The sequence below is a fragment of the Lampetra planeri genome, chromosome 16, assembly GCF_965212315.1.
Source record: "Lampetra planeri chromosome 16, kcLamPlan1.2.h2, whole genome shotgun sequence".
Classification (NCBI taxonomy): domain Eukaryota; kingdom Metazoa; phylum Chordata; class Hyperoartia; order Petromyzontiformes; family Petromyzontidae; genus Lampetra; species Lampetra planeri.
In genome coordinates, this window is record NC_136122.1 from 13,957,767 (window position 1) to 13,979,131 (window position 21,365).

Below are 21,365 nucleotides of genomic sequence, written 5' to 3' on the forward strand. Positions count from 1 at the left end.
GTCCCCTATAACCCTTCCGTGACTCCACGTGCCACTCATTCCTCGGCCCTTGCATGCCTCCTGCCATCTATAATCTCTCGTTTTTTGTTACTGATTTTTAAACTTTGAAAAGCACCATCAGCTAAGGCATTCTATACACATAAAATAAGAAGATAAGCAGACAACACATCACATTCATACATGTCTCTCCACATCACGAATTGGAATTCTAGGTCTGCAGGTCTGCGCTCAATCGCTCTTGCTCGCCATAGCTTGCGTTGGAATGCGCGTGGCATGGGGGGGGGGGGGTCACCGTGCAGCATTCTGTCACACAATCTTGTCTGCTCCGCGAGCTGCTCTCTCCTTTCACCCGGCGTTGCCACGAACGTTTGAACCCCCCCCCCCGCTCACGATGGCCGCCGCGCGTGTCGCTTCGTGCCAAGTTTCCGTACCTGCACGCTGGTATACCCGAAGACACGCAGCTCCAGTTAAACATTGGCTCGGCTGCCGTTCATATTGTTGGGTTAAGTAATTGGCATACAAACTTTAAACCACTGACTCGCCTCCACGCCCCCCCCCCAGCCCAGTACGCCGAGGAGACCTGCTCCAAGCTCTTGGACCCCCGGGGCCCCTTTGCCAAGTGCCACGGGGTGGTCAACCCCAACCATTTCTATAAGGTGGGTCGCCCTTCCATTCCAGCGAATGTGTTATTGACGCCGGACTTCGTGTGAATGGTCGCTCCAGCCCAGGAACCGTCGGCAAGGGGTGGCTTCCAGACGTCAAGGGGCACGATTGTGGCCGTGACCTCAGTCCTGCCATCGTGCCTTGCACGTTGCACGACATCTCCACGGTGGCACATGCCTGTAGCCAGCACTGTGGCGGCAGCAGTGAGGGTTGGTGGATCTTCGCACAAATATTGTGAACTCCATTCCCGTGGGCGTCGAGGAGGAAGGGGTGGTATGGCCAGTGGGAGAATCTGAATCGGTCCCTTCTGTCCGTATGGGATAGAGCGTTGGCCCCTCGCAAGCGCGGGTCTTCTCCGGGTACCCCGCCTTCCTCCCACACTGAAAGCGTCGACATTTACCGAGGATTCAAGAGTTTGGGTAATTTATGCCACCTGCTCGCCACATGGCTACTTTCCAGCTCGTCTGTGATTCCTCAGCAATTTTGGGATTTAATTGGCATGGACGATGACGGGAGATATAAACAAATCATTAAACCGCACTGCATTGCTTAAGACCATCGACTCAAAAGATTAAAATCCTGCGGCCGTATTAGTCTTTGGCATAAGGTGTTAGAATCGGTTTAGGAAAAGGTGGGTTTGACCCATGACCTCCTATCACGATGCCACCACTGCTCCTCGTCGACTCTGAGCCACCTGGCCTGGCTCAGCGCCATGCAGGCGTCACGACTGCACGAGCCAAGAGAAAGCGCGGTGACACGGCACTACTAATGCTGCGCACGTGTGTGTGTGTGCGTGTGCGTGCATGCGTGTGTGTATGCGTGTGTACATGTGTGCGTGTGCACATGTGTGCGTGTGTACATGTGTGCGTGTGTGTGTGCGTGTGTGTGTGCGTGTGTGTGTGCGTGTGTGTGTGCGTGTGTGCGTGCGTGTGCCACCTCCCACAGACATGCCGGCACGACACGTGCGAGTGCGAGAGCCCGGAGCGCTGCGTGTGCGCTGCGCTGGGCGCGTACGCACACGAATGCGCGGCGCGCGGACACGTGCTCATCGGGTGGAGGGGGAAGGCGGGCGTGTGCAGTGAGTGTGCACCACGCTCACACCTGCACACACACGCACCGAGACAAAGATCCCCCGCATTGCCTTAACAGACTGCTGGGGCAACACCTGTTAGCGAGCAGCTACGTAGGCCGGCACGGCACACGACGAGGGGGGGGTGGCCGGCACCACGGCCGGGCCGCCTTCGTCTCCCCGGCACAGGCCTCCCCACCTCCGCCGTGCGTTCACACGCGCCCCCACGCCCCCCTCCGCCTCAGCCGAGGCGACGCAGCAGTGCGGCGAGGGAGAGGAGTTCCAGTACGGCGCCTACGCCTGCAACGGCACGTGCACGTCGCTGTCGCAGTTCGACGCCTCGTGCCTGGTGACGGACACGCCCGTGGAGGGTTGCGCGTGCGACGGCTACCGCACGCAGGAGGGCACCTGCGTGGACGGGCCCTCGCTCTGCCCCTGCTACATCAACGGCCAGGCCATCGCTCCGGGCATGACCATCACGCGCAACGGCGCGCAGTGGTGAGTGTGAGGGAGTGCGGCAGGGCAAGGGCGCGGTGCAATCGCAAGACGCTGTAGTGAGACGGCTGGGCTATTTGTTTTACAGAGAGAGGCAGTCGGTCATGGGTGGAGGAAAGAGGAAGGGCTTGCTTCTGGACTTGAACCGGGGCAGGGAGTTGACAGTACGGGTGGCTGGGGGAAGAGGGCAAGAGAATGAGCAACCTCGCATTCACCGAATATTAACTGGAGGCTACCCTGGAAAGCCTTGGTTACTGGAGCCGAGAGTGCATCAAGGGGAGTAGTAGAGTGAGATGAGAGGGGCGAGGTAGGCAGGAGCGAGTCAATGCGGAATCTAGAAGACGCCGAGTGCGAGCTTGAAGTTGATCTGGGGCTGGGAGTCGGTGGAGAGATCGGAGCATCGGGGAGAGGCGGTCACATTCATGGGTGCCGGAGAGACGACGGCAACACCAGTTTGGAGCACCTGCAGTGTCGAGACGAGGGATGTGAGGAGGCTGTCAGGGAGAGGTGCAAGATTTGGGTCGGGATTTGACGAATCCATCGATGAGGGTCTCAGCAGTAGAGGCGCTACAGAAATGGTGGATGTCGTGCGAATGGACGTGCGCGCTCCAGCATAGTTGAGATGCCTGAGCGCTCGGGGGTTCACGGGACAGGGGCAGTGGCGCGGCCCAACGGTCGCCCGTTCACCGCTCTTTGCAGAGCTTCGCGGTTCGACTCCAGCGGCCACCCCGATTAATACTGCGCTGTATTAACCACAACATTACTCTGCTAAAGATCCCTTGATGTAATTCGCAAGAGAAGGCCACTGTGTGCCGGTGTCACGGTCCAAACTTGCCGCAATTTACTCCATTACACAATCGCCCCCTCCTGCAAATCCTTGGCTGGACGAAGCTGAAAGAGAGTGAAGAGACTCAATGAGGCTCTCCTGGGTAAACGCGTGTCATGACGGTGAAAGCAGGAGTCGCGGAGCAGGGCTTCCGCGTGGAGCTGCTTGCCGTTGCGTGCGTGCGCTTACCCAACTGTTGTGTGCGCGCTGTTCCTCTCCTCCCAGTGTGTGCAGACATGGCGTGATCCAGTGCAAGTCCGAGACAGTGGCTGGTAAACCTCAGGCACAGACGTGCACACACGGGCACATGCGTGCACACACGCGTGCACACACGCGGGCACACGTGCAGGCACACGCTTGCACACGCGTGCACACACGCGGGCACACGTGCAGGCACATGCGTGCTTACTTCTCAGATCGACTTCGACCCAAACAATGCACCTCCCCCTGGCTTTGACATCCCTCTTCAAAGACGCCGGAACAATCAGAGCATCATCAACAGGCCAATGCACACATCTCCTTCATGAATGGAAAATAAAAGACATAGCCACAATGGCCATGTAACGCACAGTGAACCCACTGTGGCGCTCCTTCAACGGAGAAGGAGGAATGGCAAAATGACACGAACTGTCTCTCTGCTGAAGCCCTCTCGTTATGGCAGCAGCAGCAGACTCCGACATTGGCATCGAGCTCCCGAACATCTTGCGATCAAACGCAAGAATAGCATAAGGCACATTTACACTTTACAATGTGTCCCTGTGCGAGTCCCTGTGTGTGTGTGTACATGTCTTTGTGTACACAGAGTGCCTCGCTCCACGGGTGTTCGTCAACTGCCAGACTGCTGGACTCGGGGTGCAGGGGCTGGCTTGCGAGCGGACGTGCCAAAACCCCCAGATGGAATGCGTGAGTGGCACACGCGCACACGCCCACCGACAACGCAGCCGCTGCACTGCCACCGAGGGGGGAGAGATTCCCGTGGCACGGTTACAGGCAGGGCTCCAGGCACGAGAGCAGCATTCGTCTCAATGGGTCCAAGTGGACGAGTGGCTCTGCCCCCCGGCTAACACAGCAAACGCTGTCGTGGACGTGTCGTGAACACGTGCGGGGAGCTGCAGTGGAGTGGTTGGCGCGCTTCGCTATGGACCAAGCAACCTGAATTCGATTCTCGCTCACGGCAGTGACGATTATCTGAACCGGTCCTGGGCCTCCTCTAGGTCGACCCAGCCTCAAAAATTAGTACCCGGTGCAGTGTGTAAACATCAGCAATGGCAGCCGGACGTGGTGCTGACCACGCCACCCCCTTGTGTATCATGCCGCCCTTCGTAGGTGCTCGCTAACACCACTTGCCCCAACGGTCTGTTAAAGGCTACACGGGGGATCTTTGTGTTTGTGTGCAGTACACGCCCGGCTGCGTGTCGGGCTGCATGTGCCCCGAGGGCACTGTGCTGGACAGCGCCGATGGGTGCGTGCGCCCTGACCAGTGCCCGTGCCAGCACAACGGCCAGAGCTACAGCCCGGGCGACAGAGTGGCCGTCGACTGCAACACGTGGTGAGCGGCCGGTGTTGCATGCTTACTCTGATCCCCCAACCCTAATCACTCCCACCCCCCGCCCCCCTGCCCCGAATCTCAATCCTTTCCTCCACACCATTGATATCCCAAGTTGAGGCTTCACCGAGCTACTACGGGTTAGCCGCTGCGCAGACCCTGAGCGGACGCGTCTGCGCATGCGCGTGCAGCACGTGCGAGGGCGCTCGCTGGAGCTGCACGGACAGCGACTGCATGGGGCTGTGCTCCTTCTACGGGGACGGACACTACACCACCTACGACGGGCGGCGCTTCCTGTTCGACGGGAAGTGCGAGTACATCCTCTCGCAGGTGAGGCCCCCCCTCCCCCTGGCCCCCTCCCTCCCCCTGGCTGCCCCCTCCCCCTGCCCCTCCCGCTGCCCCCCCCTCCCACTGCCCCCCCCCCTCCCCCTGGCCGCCCGCCCCCCTCTTGCTCTGTGCTCGTGACGCTGTGCGGCGAGCTACGCGCCACGGTGTCGTGCCGGTTTCTGCCTCCCGCAGGACTTCTGTCCGTCCAACCCTGCGGGCGGAAGCTTCCGCGTCATCACAGAGAACATGGCGTGCGGAACCTCGGGCGTCGCCTGCTCCAAGAGCATCAAACTCCTGCTCGGGGTGGAGCACCTCACCACCACCACTCACCACCACCACTCACCACCACCACTCACCACCACCACTCACCACCACCACTCACCACCACCACTCACCACTCACCACCACCACTCACCACCACCACTCACCACCACCACTCACCACCACCACTCACCACTCACCACCACCACTCACCACCACCACTCACCACCACCACTCACCACTCACCACCACCACTCACCATCACCACTCACCACCACCACTCACCACCACTCACCACCACCACTAACCACCACCACCACTCATCACCACCACTCACCACCACCACTCACCACCACCACTCACCACCACCACTCACCACCACCACTCACCACCACCACTCACCACCACTCACCACCACCACCACTCATCACCACCACTCACCACCACCACTCACCACCACCACTCACCACCACCACTCACCACCACCACCACCACTCACCACCACTCACCACCACCACCACTCATCACCACCACTCATCACCACCACCACTCACCACCACCACCACTCACCACTCACCACCACTCACCACCACCACCACTCACCACCACTCACCACCACCACCACTCACCACCACCACCACTCACCACCACCACTCACCACCAACACTCACCACCACCACTCACCACCACTCACCACCTCCACTCACCACCACCACTCACCACCTCCACTCACCACCACCACTCACCACCACCACTCACCACCACCACTCATCACCACTCATCACCACTCATCACCACCACCACCACTCACCACCACCACTAACCACCACCACCACCACTAACCACCACCACCACTCACCACCACTCACCACCACTCATCACCACTCATCACCACCACTCACCACCACCACTCACCACCACCACTCACCACCACTCACCACCACCACTCACCACCTCCACTCACCACCACCACTCATCACCAACACTCACCACCACCACTCACCACCACCACTCACCACCACTCACCACCACTCACCACCTCCACTCACCACCTCCACTCACCACCACCACTCACCACCACTCATCACCACTCACCACCACCACCACTCACCACCACCACTAACCACCACCACCACCACTAACCACCACTCACCACCACTCACCACCACTCATCACTACCACTCACCACCACCACTCACCACCACCACTAACCACCACCACCACTCACAACCACCACTCACCACCACCACTCACCACCACCACCACCACTCACCACCACCACTCACCACCACTCACCACCACCACCACTCATCACCACCACTCCGCACCACCACTCACCACCACACACCACCACCACTCACCACCACCACTCACCACTCACCCCCACCACTCACCACCACCACTCACCATCACCACTCACCACCACCATCACTCACCACCACCACTCACCAGCACTCACCACCACCACTCACCACCACCACTCACCACCACTCATCACCACCACTCATCACCACCACCACTCACCACCACTCACCACCACCACTCACCACCACCACCACTCACCACCACCACCACTCACCACTCACCACCACTCACCACCACTCACCACCACCACTCACCACCACCACCACTCACCACCACCACCACTCACCACCACCACTCACCACCACCACTCACCACCACTCACCACCTCCACTCACCACCACCACCACCACTCACCACCACCACTCACCACCACTCATCACCACTCATCACCACTCACCACCACCACTCACCACCACCACTAACCACCACCACCACCACTAACCACCACCACCACTCACCACCACTCACCACCACTCATCACCACCACTCACCACCACCACTCACCACCACTACTCACCACCACTCACCACCACCACTCACCACCTCCACTCACCACCACCACTCACCACCACCACTCATCACCAACACTCACCACCACCACTCACCACCACCACTCACCACCACTCACCACCACTCACCACCTCCACTCACCACCACCACTCACCACCACCACCACTCACCACCACTCATCACCACTCACCACCACCACTCACCACCACCACTAACCACCACCACCACTCACAACCACCACTCACCACCACCACTCACCACCACCACCACTCACCACCACCACTCACCACCACTCACCACCACCACCACTCATCACCACCACTCCGCACCACCACTCACCACCACACACCACCACCACTCACCACCACCACTCACCACTCACCCCCACCACTCACCACCACCACTCACCATCACCATCACTCACCACCACCACCACTCACCACCACCACTCACCAGCACTCACCAACACCACTCACCACCACCACTCGCCTGCGCCCACCACCACTCTCCACTACTCCTCTGTGCCCACCACCACTTAACACCACTCACTTGAGCTCCTATATTCATCTGCATTCACCTCACCTCGACTAGTCTCCTACACTCACCTCACCTCGCCTGAAATCATCTACAGCATTCACCTGCACTTTCCTTTGCTCACCTCAGAATCGGTATCTCGATTTATACTGCAGAAATCCGATGCGCCATAAAAGTATTGTTCACAGATGTCCAGTAGGGAGAAGTGAAAAGGTTACAACAAACAATGTAAAACATGATAGGAGTGCAAAGTATAGGAAAGGTTAGCAAATCAAAAAAAAATGTGAAATAAATGTTTTTAGAGAAATACACTCTTTTTTATTTTATCAGGTAAAGGTCACTCAGCTCATGGCTTATTTTTCAGAAGCGACCTGGCCATAAATGATAGCTCAACGAAGTGGCTTATCATGTAGAAATGTATAGCAGCCAATTAATCTAATCACCACCACTCACCACCAGTGGCGGCTCCTGCAAAATCTCTCAGGGGGGGCAAATGTCTGGATGATTTATAAGGATAAGGTCCACCCATGCAAAGGATAAATTAACAGCTTAAGCATGTAAAGGCAACTTCACTTCTTTAATATTAATGAAAAATAAAGTGACTCTTACAATACATCTTGTTTGTTTCTAAACTCACTATTAAAACAAACCACTCAAGTTTCTTTTATTAAAGATTCCACTAGGTGGCGACAAATTATATTGTTGGATGAAACGTGCTTACGTATGATGACGTAAGCACGTATGATGACGTAAGCACGTTAGTGCGAGCCCTCCCGGAAGCCATAGAGAATGCATTGCAGCGCCCCCCGTTCGAAAAAAAACATCTTTGAATGTAAGTCTATGGGACCACTCGGGGCGATTCTCAGCCGGAGTGAAATCGCCCAAAAAGAGGCGGTACTCCACAGAACGTGACATGACGCTGATTGGACTATATCCAGAGGCACAGTGACGGCTAGCGTGACTCTGTGGTTGAATGACATTGGTGGTGCGTCGCCCAATCGCCCTAATGAAGAACCCGCCCTTGCTCACCACCACTCCCCTGCACTCTCCTATATTCACCTGCACTCGCCTGCACTCGCCTGCGTCGCAGCTGGGGTTTACGTGGTGGTGTTCGCTGCCGCGTGTCCCAGGACGTGGAGATCCGCTTTGCCGATGGCGATCACAGCATCAGCTCCGTGACGAGCGGGGCGGGCCCCCACATCCCGTACAGGATGCGGAAGCTGGGGGGCACCCACATCGTGGAGGCCGCCAACGGGCTGCTGCTGCAGTGGGACGGGGGCAACAGCGTGCGCCTCATGGTCTCCTCCGACAGCCGGGTACGACGTCGCCTCTCTCGCCCACGCGGCGCAGGCACATAGGGGACGGAAGGCTCCCGCTTCTCCGGGGGGCAATCAGCATTGGTAATCGGCCTTAAAAGAGATTACCAACTCTTACGACCCTCGCTGCACTGATGACACAACCGTAAACCGGTGGCTGAGCATGACTGCCAGAACCTCGTTTGCTCGAAACCACTTGAGTCTATAGATTTCTCACTCATAGCATGTACCCCCTCTCCCCACACTCCTCCCTCTCTCTCCCACTGCCTTTCTACCTGCTCTCCATTACTCTCTCCCTTCTCTCTACATCTCTCCCCACTTGTTCGCCAATCTTTCCCTGCCTCTCCATTACTCTCTTTCCCTCGCTCCCTCTCCCTACCTTCACACCTCTACCCCCTCCCTGCCCGCTTCTCGGCGCAGGGCCGGCTGTGCGGGCTGTGCGGAGACATGGACGGAGACTCCGCCAACGACTTCACGGTGCGAGGCCAGGTGGTGGTGGCGAGCCCCGTGGAGTTCGGGAACTCCTGGCAGGTCTCGTCCCTCGCGTGTGCGAAGACCACCGCCAACGCCGACCCGTGCTACATGAACCCGTACCGCAAGGCGTGGGCCGAGCGGGAGTGTTCGCGCGTGAAGGGCGACGCGTTCAAGGGCTGCCACGTCAAGGTGCGACTTCTCGAGCGTTCGCCTCTCGGCGCCCTCTGCCTGCGGAATTCCAGCTTGCCTCCTTCAGCCTCTTGCAAGGCCTCCACCAGCAGTGCTCTGATCGCCGGCTGTGTCAGCTCGGAAGCCGGCAAGGACCCCTATGCGTGCCAAGGTGGCCCCCTAATGTCAACGGGCTTAAGCGAAGGCAACCATTCACCGTGAATCCGATGAGCACGGTTAGCTATGTACAGTGCCAAAGAAGTTCGACATTGACGAGTGCCAGCTGCTCATTGGCCTCATGGCTACGAGCGGAATTGTTATCCCAACTATTGCCGCTGCTTGGTGTAAGAGAACATGTATAATCGCTTCATGGCTACTCAGTGGTGGATGGAAGCCTGAAAGGTATACTAGAATGCCTTAGATCTCCACTACAAATAAGTTACGGTACACTTTTGTATATATACACTAGAAAAACCACAGCAAGTTAGATTGCCTTGGATAAGGCTGAATAGACCTATGTGTGGTTACAGTCAATTTGGCACGCTGATTTGGCAGTATTTTGGCATGCATGTTGTTGAAGGCTGCTCTTACCGTGGTGACTAGGAAAGTGGAATGAAGAGGTTGAGTGAAAATGTTGACTTCAATCAAGCAGTCGATTGCTCATCCAGAATATCAATCCATGATAGATCGCAGTAGGCGGTGTGACATTGAGCAGCAGTGCTCTCCCAACTGCACCGAGCAGCAGACCGACGCGGGACTGTGTGCTGCAGGTCGACCCCCTGCCGTACTACGAGGCGTGCGTGCGTGACTCGTGCGGCTGCGACATGGGCGGCGACTGCGCCTGCTTCTGCACGGCCATGTCGGCCTACGCGCAGGCCTGCCGCGACGCCGGGGAGTGCATCGCCTGGAGGTCCCCGGTCATCTGCCGTGAGTCCCGCGAACCGCGGTCCCTGCACGACGAGCGAAGCGGGAGGATGGATCGATGGTTGTTACTTGTTCTTAAACGGGACCGAAAGTGGGAGAAATAGCGGTGCGGCGGTTAGCACACAGCGCCACAAGCCTTACGAGCCGAGGTGAATTCCTAACCACGGCTAACGTTAGCGGTAAGTTATAACGTGACCTAGTCCTGCCCCCCTTCTCCCACCGCACCAACCCGCACTGGCCAGCACCGTAACCATGGTATGACATGTGGAGGTCACTTGTTTATGATTCAACTGTGAATGTGTTCCTGGTGATTGCGCATTCACTCGGTCAACCAACATTCGTGTTTAAAACAAGTCCGCTAGATGATGAATGTGCATGTACACAAAGAATAAAATGGAAATTTAATCGAGTGAGAAATCAACTATATCCGCACAGCCAGTAGGAATCAAAACTCATAAAGAGCAAGATAGAGAGCTGGGTCTTGAGTGAATATTTAAAGCTCTCTACCTACAGACACTCGCTTATCCCACTAGGTTGAGAGTTCCACAGGCTATGAACCACACTACAGGGCATTGAGACCGATATTGCGAATGGTGCATTACACAGTGGATGATGATGATGTGCTAGTAGCGAGTATGAACCCAGGTCCCCGTACGTATGCGTGTGTGACCGCGTGCGCGTTCCCCCACAGCGGCATTCTGCGACTACTACAACGAGCCGGGCCACGAGTGCGAGTGGCACTTCGAGCCGTGCAAGAAGCCGTGCATCCAGAGCTGCCGCTACCCAGAGCAGAACTGCTCCACCCACCTCCCCTCCATTGAGGGTAAGGGTTACACACGCTGGGGGGATCCAGGGCCCCGTGGCGGGGACGAGGAGGAGTTGTTTGCAGTCCCTCTCAAACAATGAGACGGAGTTTCTTCTCCACACACCGTGGCAACTCCAACACGCCGTCGTTAGCAAATCGACAGTGTGAAAGTGTCCGAGGCCGCACGGTGCTGACTTCTACCCCCTGTGCCTCCTGTGTCCCCCCCGCGCCCAGGCTGCTTTCCCACGTGCCCCCCTGAGTTCCCTTTCCTAGAGGAGAACAGCATGAAGTGCGTGGCGCTAGAAGACTGCGGCTGCTATGACTCTGACGACCCGAGCATCCACTACAACACGAGCGAGACCGTGCCGTCGTCCAATCGCTGCGAACACTGGTGAGCACCGGCCCGATTCCCACACCACCAGTGCGTGACCCTCACCACTCACCCTCACCAGATGACAGTGCCCTCGCTACACAAGCGTTCAGCATCTAAGGCAGTGGTGGCCAATACATCGCGCGCTCTCATCTATTTTGGTGGGTCTCAATGGACTCCACGATGCAAAAGAAAATATTACCCTGTAGTGCCCAAGTAACATATTTAATGAGGGCAGCTACTTTTTTATGTAAGTACTAATCACGGATTAATTATTAGTATGAATTATAACGCTGTACATTACACATGCGGGACACTAACATTAAACATTTAGCTTTATGCAGCATTACCATCACTTAGATTAGCTTTGCATGTGCGACTGCTATATTAACTAAGCATTCAAACATATCCAAAAATATAACACCACTACGCATCACTCGGTCCAACCCAGGCTGTGCGATGTTGCGCGAACAGCTAGGCCCAACTCAGGCTCCATCATGTGTGCAGCCAACTAGGCCCGATGTGAAGGCTCGACCTCACTTGTCACCAACACGGCCTAAAGTACCGCCGGGGGCCTAAAATACCGCCCATTTACCCCAAGCCAATTGTGATCTAGCGCTCTGCATGCCGCTATTATATGCTCATGTTGCCGTTTGTTCGAATTTGTGCCGAGATTCACAAAAATTATCTTGTGATCCACGTATTGGCCACACTCACCATCAGGTGAAAAGACGGCAATACTGTGTGACAGAGAACCTTCGCAACACGTTTCTCTAGAGGTTTACCGCAGTCCCTTCTCCTTGGAGGTGTTAATCGTGTTCCGTCGCATGCAGCCTGTGCACGGCGGAGTCGCGCATCGAGTGCACGCCCGTTCTGGAGTGCGCGTGCATTTGGAACGGGACTGAGCACCAGTACAACGAGACCATCTACGTGGTGGACGACGGCATGGGCGTGTGCTACGAGGCTTACTGCGGCGAAAATGGCAACGTCTCCTACCGCGTGGTGACACCGTGCGGCAGCACAACCACACCTACTGTTGGCAGCACCGCCAGCACCACCGGTCCCACTATCGTCACCATCAGCCAAACCACAACCACCATATTCAGTGAGTGTTCCTGCACCTGGCCCAATTGTCTTGCACAAGTCCTGTAATTCTCGATCTGTAGTTCTATCCTTGTAGCTCTGGACCTCGAGTTCGACCCCACCTTTACTTCTCTCACCCGAGCGCTCCAGCGACGGCTAACGTGACGATGGACCTGTGCCCTCACATCATTACATAACAGATGCTCATATGCAGTATCCAGGAGTCTCCTCTATTTAACTAAAATATACTTCAACCTGCTTGAGACGCATGTATCATCGCCTCTTTGGCAAGGGCGACCGGGAATTCAGAGTCAATTTACATTCACAGAATGTTTCAAAATATTTTATTGCTAATGAATCTAGCAGAAAAGTAAAAATAATATAATGTAAATACATTGATTAGGCTAAGTTACTAATGGCGGTTTGCTAATGAAAAAAGTACAAGGAGTATGAAATACTATCTGGAAGGAAATTAGGGCAAATATATAAAATTATACAATGTGATTAAATGTCAACAGATTGCCTTCAGGTGGCCACTTAGACAAATGTAGCCTTAGATGAGATCCCTTGCCTCTTGAGTTACTGATGCTTCCATTCGTTTGTGAGTTACGCCTAACACTGCGGTGGTCTCTGCTGTAACAGCAACCGTGGTTACAGTGACATCTGGACAAACTGGTCAAACCACCGCAACAACTACAGCCTCAGCGAGCCCCACCACAGCAACCTCAGCGAGCCCCACCACAGCAACCTCCGCAACAACAACCACAGCGACAGGCACTACAACCCCAACAGGATCGTCCCAGCTGTCCTCAACTCAGACTCCTGTAGCAACCACCAGCTCCGGCCCTGTGCCGGAATGTGAGTGGACAGATTGGATAAACACCGACTACCCAAAAAAAGATGGCGTTGGAGACAACGAGACATACGCTCATATCTCGGAAAAAATCAACTGGGTCTGCGATCACCCCATCAACATCATCTGTGAGGCAGTGAGTTTCCCGGGCGCGCCGATAACCGACCTGAACACCAACGTGATCTGCGACAAGGACCTGGGCTTCATCTGCCTCCATAAACATAGTGGAGGCATTGATGATATATGCTACGACTACCATATCAAAGTCCTGTGCTGTAACACAACAATAGGGACACCACCAACCACCATACCCAGCACAACTCCATCAAAAACTTACAGCACAACCCCATCAACCCATCCACCCTCAACCACTCCACCATCAACACCACCAACAACTTCAAGCACTTCATCAACGCCACCAACCACCACACCCAGCAAAACTCCACCGACTTCCAGCACAACCCTAACAACCCATCCACCCTCAACCACTCCTCCATCAACACCACCAACACCACCAACACCCTCAAGTACCCCACGAACAACCACTTCAACCACTCCCAGGACAACACCACCATTACCATCGTCAACGATCACTACAATCCCAACAGGATCGTCCCAGCTGTCCTCAACTCAGACTCCTGTAGCAACCACCAGCTCCGGCACTGTGTCGGAATGTGAGTGGACAGATTGGATAAACACCGACTACCCAAAAAAAGATGGCGTTGGAGACAACGAGACATACGCTCACATCTCGGAAAAAATCAACTGGGTCTGCAATCACCCCATCAACATCATCTGTGAGGCAGTGAGTTTCCCGGGCGCGCCGATAACCGACCTGAACACCAACGTGATCTGCGACAAGGACCTGGGCTTCATCTGCCTCCATAAACATAGTGGAGGCGTTGATGACATATGCTACGACTACCATATCAAAGTCCTGTGCTGTAACACAACAATAGGGACACCACCAACCACCATACCCAGCACAACTCCATCAACAACTTCCAGCACAACCCCATCAACCCATCCACCCTCAACCACTCCACCATCAACACCACCAACAACTTCAAGCACTTCATCAACACCACCAACCACCACACCAAGCAAAACTCCACCAACTTCCAGCACAACCCCATCAACCCATCCACCCTCAACCACTCCACCATCAACACCACCAACAACTTCAAGCACTTCATCAACACCACCAACCACCACACCAAGCAAAACTCCACCAACTTCCAGCACAACCCCATCAACCCATCCACCCTCAACCACTCCACCATCAACACCACCAACAACTTCAAGCACTTCATCAACACCACCAACCACCACACCAAGCAAAACTCCACCAACTTCCAGCACAACCCCATCAACCCATCCACCCTCAACCACTCCAACATCAACACCACCACAAACAACTTCAATCACTTCACGAACACCACCAACATCCCCAACCACCACAACTCCATCAACCACTTCCAGCACAACCCCATCAACCACTTCACCATCAACCACTCCACCATCAACACCACCAACAACTTCAAGCACTTCATCAACAACACCAACCACCACACCAAACAAAACTCCACCAACTTCAAGCACACCCCCATCAAACACTCCACCTTCAACACCACCAACCACCTTACCCAGCACAACTTCATCAACAACTTCCAGCACAACACCACCAACAACTTCAATCACTCCATCAACACCACCAACATCCCCAATCACCACACCCAGCAACACTCCATCAACAACTTTCAGCACAATGCCATCAACCATTCCAACGTCAACCACTCCACCATCAACACCTCCAGCAACTTCAATCACTCCACCATCAACCACTGCACCATCAACAACACTGGCAACTTCAAGCGCTTCATCAACACCACCGACCGCTCCACCATCAACACCTCCAACAACTTCAATCACTCCACCATCAACCACTCCACCTTCAACACCACCAACATCTTCAAGCACTTCATCAACACCACCAACCACCACACCCAGCAAAACTCCACCAACTTCAAGCACAACCCCATCAAACACTCCACCTTCAACACCACCAACAACCTCAATCACTCCACCAACATCCCCAACCACCACACCCAGCAAAACTCCATCAACAACTTTCAGCACAACGCCATCAACCATTCCACCACCAACCACTCCACCATCAACACCTCCAACAACTTCAAGCACTTCATCAACATCCCCAACCACCACACCCAGCAAAACTCCACCAACTTCAAGGACAACCCCATCAAACACTCCACTATCAACAACACCAACAACCTCAATCACTCCACAAACACCATCAACCACATCGATCACTCCATCAACAACTGCAACCACCACACCCAGCACAACTCCATCAACCACTTCCAGCACAACCCCATCAACCATTCCAACGTCAACCACTCCACCATCAACACCTCCAGCAACTTCAATCACTCCACCATCAACCACTGCACCATCAACACCACCAACAACTTCAAGCACTTCATCAACACCACCAACCACTTCACCAAGCAAAACTCCACCAACTTCCAGCACAACCCCATCAACCCATCCACCCTCAACCACTCCACCATCAACACCACCACAAACAACTTCAATCACTTCACCAACACCACCAACATCCCCAACCACCACAACTCCATCAACCACTTACAGCACAACCCCATCAACCACTTCACCATCAACCACTCCACCATTAACACCACCAACAACTTCAAGCACGGCACCAACACCACCAACCACCACACCCAACAAAACTCCACCAACTTCAAGGACAACCCCATCAAACACTCCACTATCAACAACACCAACAAGCTCAATCACTCCACAAACACCATCAACCACGTCGATCACTCCATCAACAACTACAACCACCACACCCAGCACAACTCCATCAACCACTTCCAGCACAGCCCCATCAACCACTTCACCATCAACCACTCCACCATCAACACCACCAACAACTTCAAGCACTTCATCAACAACACCAACCACCACACCAAACAAAACTCCACCAACTTCAAGCACACCCCCATCAAACACTCCACCTTCAACACCACCAACCACCTTACCCAGCACAACTTCATCAACAACTTCCAGCACAACACCACCAACAACTTCAATCACTCCATCAACACCACCAACATCCCCAATCACCACACCCAGCAACACTCCATCAACAACTTTCAGCACAACGCCATCAACCATTCTAACGTCAACCACTCCACCATCAACACCTCCAACAACTTCAAGCGCTTCATCAACACCACCAACCACCACACCCAGCAAAACTCCACCAACTTCAAGCACAACCCCATCAAACACGCCACTATCAACACCACCAACAACCTCACTCACTCCACATACACCATCAACCACGTCGATCACTCCATCAACAACTGCAACCACCACACCCAGCACAACCCCATCAAACACTCCACTATCAACAACACCAACAACCTCAATCACTCCACAAACACCATCAACAACTGCAACCACCACACCCAGCACAACTCCATCAACAACTTCCAGCACAACCCCATCAACCCATCCACCCTCAACCACTCCAACATCAACACCACCACAAACAACTTCAATCACTTCACCAACACCACCAACATCCCCAACCACCACAACTCCATCAACCACTTCCAGCACAACCCCATCAACCACTTCACCATCAACTACTCCACCATCAACACCACCAACCACCACACCCAGAAAAACTTCATCAACAACTTCCAGCACAACCCAATCAACCACTTCACCATCAACCACTCCACCATCAACACCACCAACAACTTCAAGCACGGTACCAACACCACCAACCACCACACCCAGCAAAACTCCATTAACAACTTTCAGCACAACGCCATCAACCATTTCAACGTCAACCACTCCACCATCAACACCTCCAACAACTTCAATCACTCCACCATCAAGCACTGCACCATCAACACCACCAACCACCACACTCAGCAAAACTCCACCATCTTCAAGCACAACCCCATCAAACACTCCACTATCAACACCACCGACAACCTCAATCACTTCACCAACATCACCAACCACCATACCCAGCACAACTTCATCAACAACTTCCAGCACTACCCCACCAACAACTTCAAGCACTCTACCACCAACCACTCCACCATCAACACCTCCAACAACTTCAAGCACTTCATCAACATCCCCAACCACCACACCCAGCAAAACTCCACCAACTTCAAGGACAACCCCATCAAACACTCCACTATCAACAACACCAACAACCTCAATCACTCCACAAACACCATCAACCACGTCGATCACTCCATCAACAACTGCAACCACCACACCCAGCACAACTCCATCAACAACTTCCAGCACAACCCCATCAACCACCTCACCATCTACCACTCCACCATCAACACCACCAACAACTTCAATCACTCCACCATCAACCACTCCACCAACAACACCACCAACAACTTCAAGCACTTCATCAACACCACCAAGCAAAACTCCACCAACTTCAAGCACAACCCCATCAAACACTCCAACTTCAACACCACCAACCACCATACCCAGCACAACTTCATCAACAACTTCCAGCACAACACCACCAACAACTTCAATCACGCCATCAACACCACCAACATCCCCAATCATCACACCCAGCAACACTCCATCAACAACTTTCAGCACAACGCCATCAACCATTCCAACGTCAACCACTCCACCATCAACACCTCCAGCAACTTCAATCACTCCACCATCAACCACTGCACCATCAACACCACCAACAACTTCAAGCGCTTCATCAACACCACCAACCACCACACCCAGCAAAACTCCACCAACTTCAAGCACAACCCCATCAAACACGCCACTATCAACACCACCAACAACCTCACTCACTCCACATACACCATCAACCACGTCGATCACTCCATCAACAACTGCAACCACCACACCCAGCACAACCCCATCAAACACTCCACTATCAACAACACCAACAACCTCAATCACTCCACAAACACCATCAACAACTGCAACCACCACACCCAGCACAACTCCATCAACAACTTCCAGCACAACCCCATTAACCCATCCACCCTCAACCACTCCAACATCAACACCACCACAAACAACTTCAATCACTTCACCAACACCACCAACATCCCCAACCACCACAACTCCATCAACCACTTCCAGCACAACCCCATCAACCACTTCACCATCAACCACTCCACCATCAACACCACCAACCACCACACCCAGCAAAACTTCATCAACAACTTCCAGCACAACCCAATCAACCACTTCACCATCAACCACTCCACCATCAAGACCACCAACAATTTCAAGCACTTCATCAACACCACCAACCACCACACTTAGCAAAACTCCACCAACTTCAAGCACAACCCCATCAAACACTCCACATTCAACACCACCAACAACCTCACTCACTCCACCAACACCACCAACCACCATACCCAGCACAACTTCATCAACAATTTCCAGCACTACCCCACCAACAACCTCAATCACTCCACCAACATCCCCAACCACCACACCCAGCAAAACTCCATCAACAACTTTCAGCACAACGCCATCAACCATTCCACCACCAACCACTCCACCATCAACACCTCCAACAACTTCAAGCACTTCATCAACATCCCCAACCACCACACCAAGCAAAACTCCACCAACTTCAAGCACAACCCCATCAAACACTCCAACTTCAACACCACCAACCACCATACCCAGCACAACTTCATCAACAATTTCCAGCACAACCCCACCAACAACTTCAAGCACTCCACCATCAACACCACCAATAACCTCAATCACTCCACCAACATCCCCAACCACCACACCCAGCAAAACTCCATCAACCACTTTCAGCACAACGCCATCAACCATTCCAACGTCAACCACTCCACCATCAACACCTCCAACAACTTCAATCACTCCACCATCAACCACTCCACCATCAACACCACCAACAACTTCAAGCACTTCATCAACACCACCAACCACCACACCCAGCAAAACTCCACCAACTTCAAGCACAACCCCATCAAACACTCCACCTTCAACACCACCAACAACCTCACTCACTCCACCAACACTACCAACCACCATACCCAGCACAACTTCATCAACAACTTCCAGCACAATTCCATCAACCACTCCAGTATCAACACCAGCGACAACAAATTCAGCTACAACAACCAAAATGATAGAGACACCAAATACAACACCATCTACCACACATAGCACGCCTCTATCTTCCACCTGCTCGCCCCATTGCGAGTGGTCAAGATGGATCTCATCTGATAACCCAAGGGTTGATGTTGTTGGAGACAATGAGACGTTTGCTCATATCCGGGAAGTAGAAGGAGAAAATATCATCTGCTTTGAGCCCAGTGACATCGAGTGCCGAATTATTGGTTCAGAGAACAGAGAGCTTCAGCCGGGCATTATCTGTGACAAGGATGAGGGCTTGCTTTGTCTCAACAATGACCTTCACTTATGTGAAGACTACGAGATCAAGGTTCTCTGCTGTGTGATTTGTGATCGACCTGAAACAACCACCCCATACATTTCAACACCAATGACTGCAGGTATAGGGATGCCCACAACCACCCCCAGCACAACCCCATCAACCAGTCCACCATCAACACCACCACCAACAGCTTCAAGCACTCCATCAATACCACCAACACCCTCGGCCACCACACCCAGCACAACTCCGTCAACTTCAATGATTCCACCATCAACCACTCCACCAACACCCGCAACTACCACATCCAGTACAACCCCATCAACCGCCCCACCATCAACACCATCTACAACTTCAAGCACTCCACCAACACCATCAACAACTTCAATAACTCCACCAACAATTTCAATCACTACACCAACACCACCAACCACCACACAGAGGACAACTCCACCAACCACTTCCAGCACAACCCCATCAACCACTTCACCATCAACCACTCCACCATTAACACTACCAACAACTTCGATCACTCCACAAACAACCTCGAGCACTCCATCAACACCATCGACAGTTTCAAGCACTCCACCATCAACACCCTCAACCACCACAACTCCATCAGTGACTTCGAGCACAACACTATCAACCACTCCACCATCAACAACGTCAATCACTCCACGAACAACCTCGAGCACTCCATCAACACCATCGACAGTTGCAAGCACTCCACCATCAACAACGTCAACCACCACACCCAGCACAACCCCATCAACCATTCCACCACCAACAACACCGACAACCTCAATCACTACACCAACAACCACTGCACCATCAACACCAACAACAATCTTAACCACTCCACCAACAACTTCAACACCTCCACCGTCAACGCCACCGAGAACGACTTCACCCCCCACCACCGCGTCGCCCACGTGGAGCTCGAGCCCTGGACCCACCACGCCGTGCGTCTGCCCCACTCCCTACGGCCACGCCGTTCTTCCAGGTGAGCGATCTGGCATTGCTCCACTCGTACCGTTCGAGCCTCCCCTATCGATTTCCCAACACGGCATTGAGAAAAAGAAGACATTTGCCTGTAAAACGACTGACTGTGTCTGAGCGTGCCAACCGCGAGGACACCGATAACCCCAACTTGCCCATATAGTTTCCTGCGAGTTAATTGAGCACGTGTTTCATATTAGGTCTGGGCATGCACACTCGGGAGTGTAATTTCACGATCAGAATGCTGTACACGCATCGAA

At 53.8% G+C, this 21,365-nt stretch overlaps 1 protein-coding gene across 1 annotated transcript in view; it reads left to right on the top strand.

Moving 5' to 3' along the window:
• Positions 1–19,078, top strand: part of LOC144722990 (uncharacterized) — a 42,577-nt gene extending 23,499 nt beyond the window's left edge. Inside the window, exons 22-39 of the mRNA XM_078601475.1 lie at positions 562–656; positions 1,609–1,741; positions 1,978–2,230; positions 3,279–3,325; positions 3,856–3,956; positions 4,451–4,602; positions 4,791–4,929; positions 5,119–5,229; positions 8,727–8,912; positions 9,333–9,718; positions 10,297–10,481; positions 11,170–11,301; positions 11,518–11,674; positions 12,487–12,663; positions 13,379–13,594; positions 13,880–14,263; positions 14,549–16,183; positions 16,217–19,078. Coding sequence (XP_078457601.1) covers positions 562–656; positions 1,609–1,741; positions 1,978–2,230; positions 3,279–3,325; positions 3,856–3,956; positions 4,451–4,602; positions 4,791–4,929; positions 5,119–5,229; positions 8,727–8,912; positions 9,333–9,718; positions 10,297–10,481; positions 11,170–11,301; positions 11,518–11,674; positions 12,487–12,663; positions 13,379–13,594; positions 13,880–14,263; positions 14,549–16,183; positions 16,217–18,992 — 7,265 coding nt within the window. The 3' untranslated portion in view covers positions 18,993–19,078. The remainder of the gene's footprint in view (positions 1–561; positions 657–1,608; positions 1,742–1,977; positions 2,231–3,278; positions 3,326–3,855; positions 3,957–4,450; positions 4,603–4,790; positions 4,930–5,118; positions 5,230–8,726; positions 8,913–9,332; positions 9,719–10,296; positions 10,482–11,169; positions 11,302–11,517; positions 11,675–12,486; positions 12,664–13,378; positions 13,595–13,879; positions 14,264–14,548; positions 16,184–16,216) is intronic.
• The last annotated feature ends 2,287 nt before the right edge of the window (positions 19,079–21,365 follow it).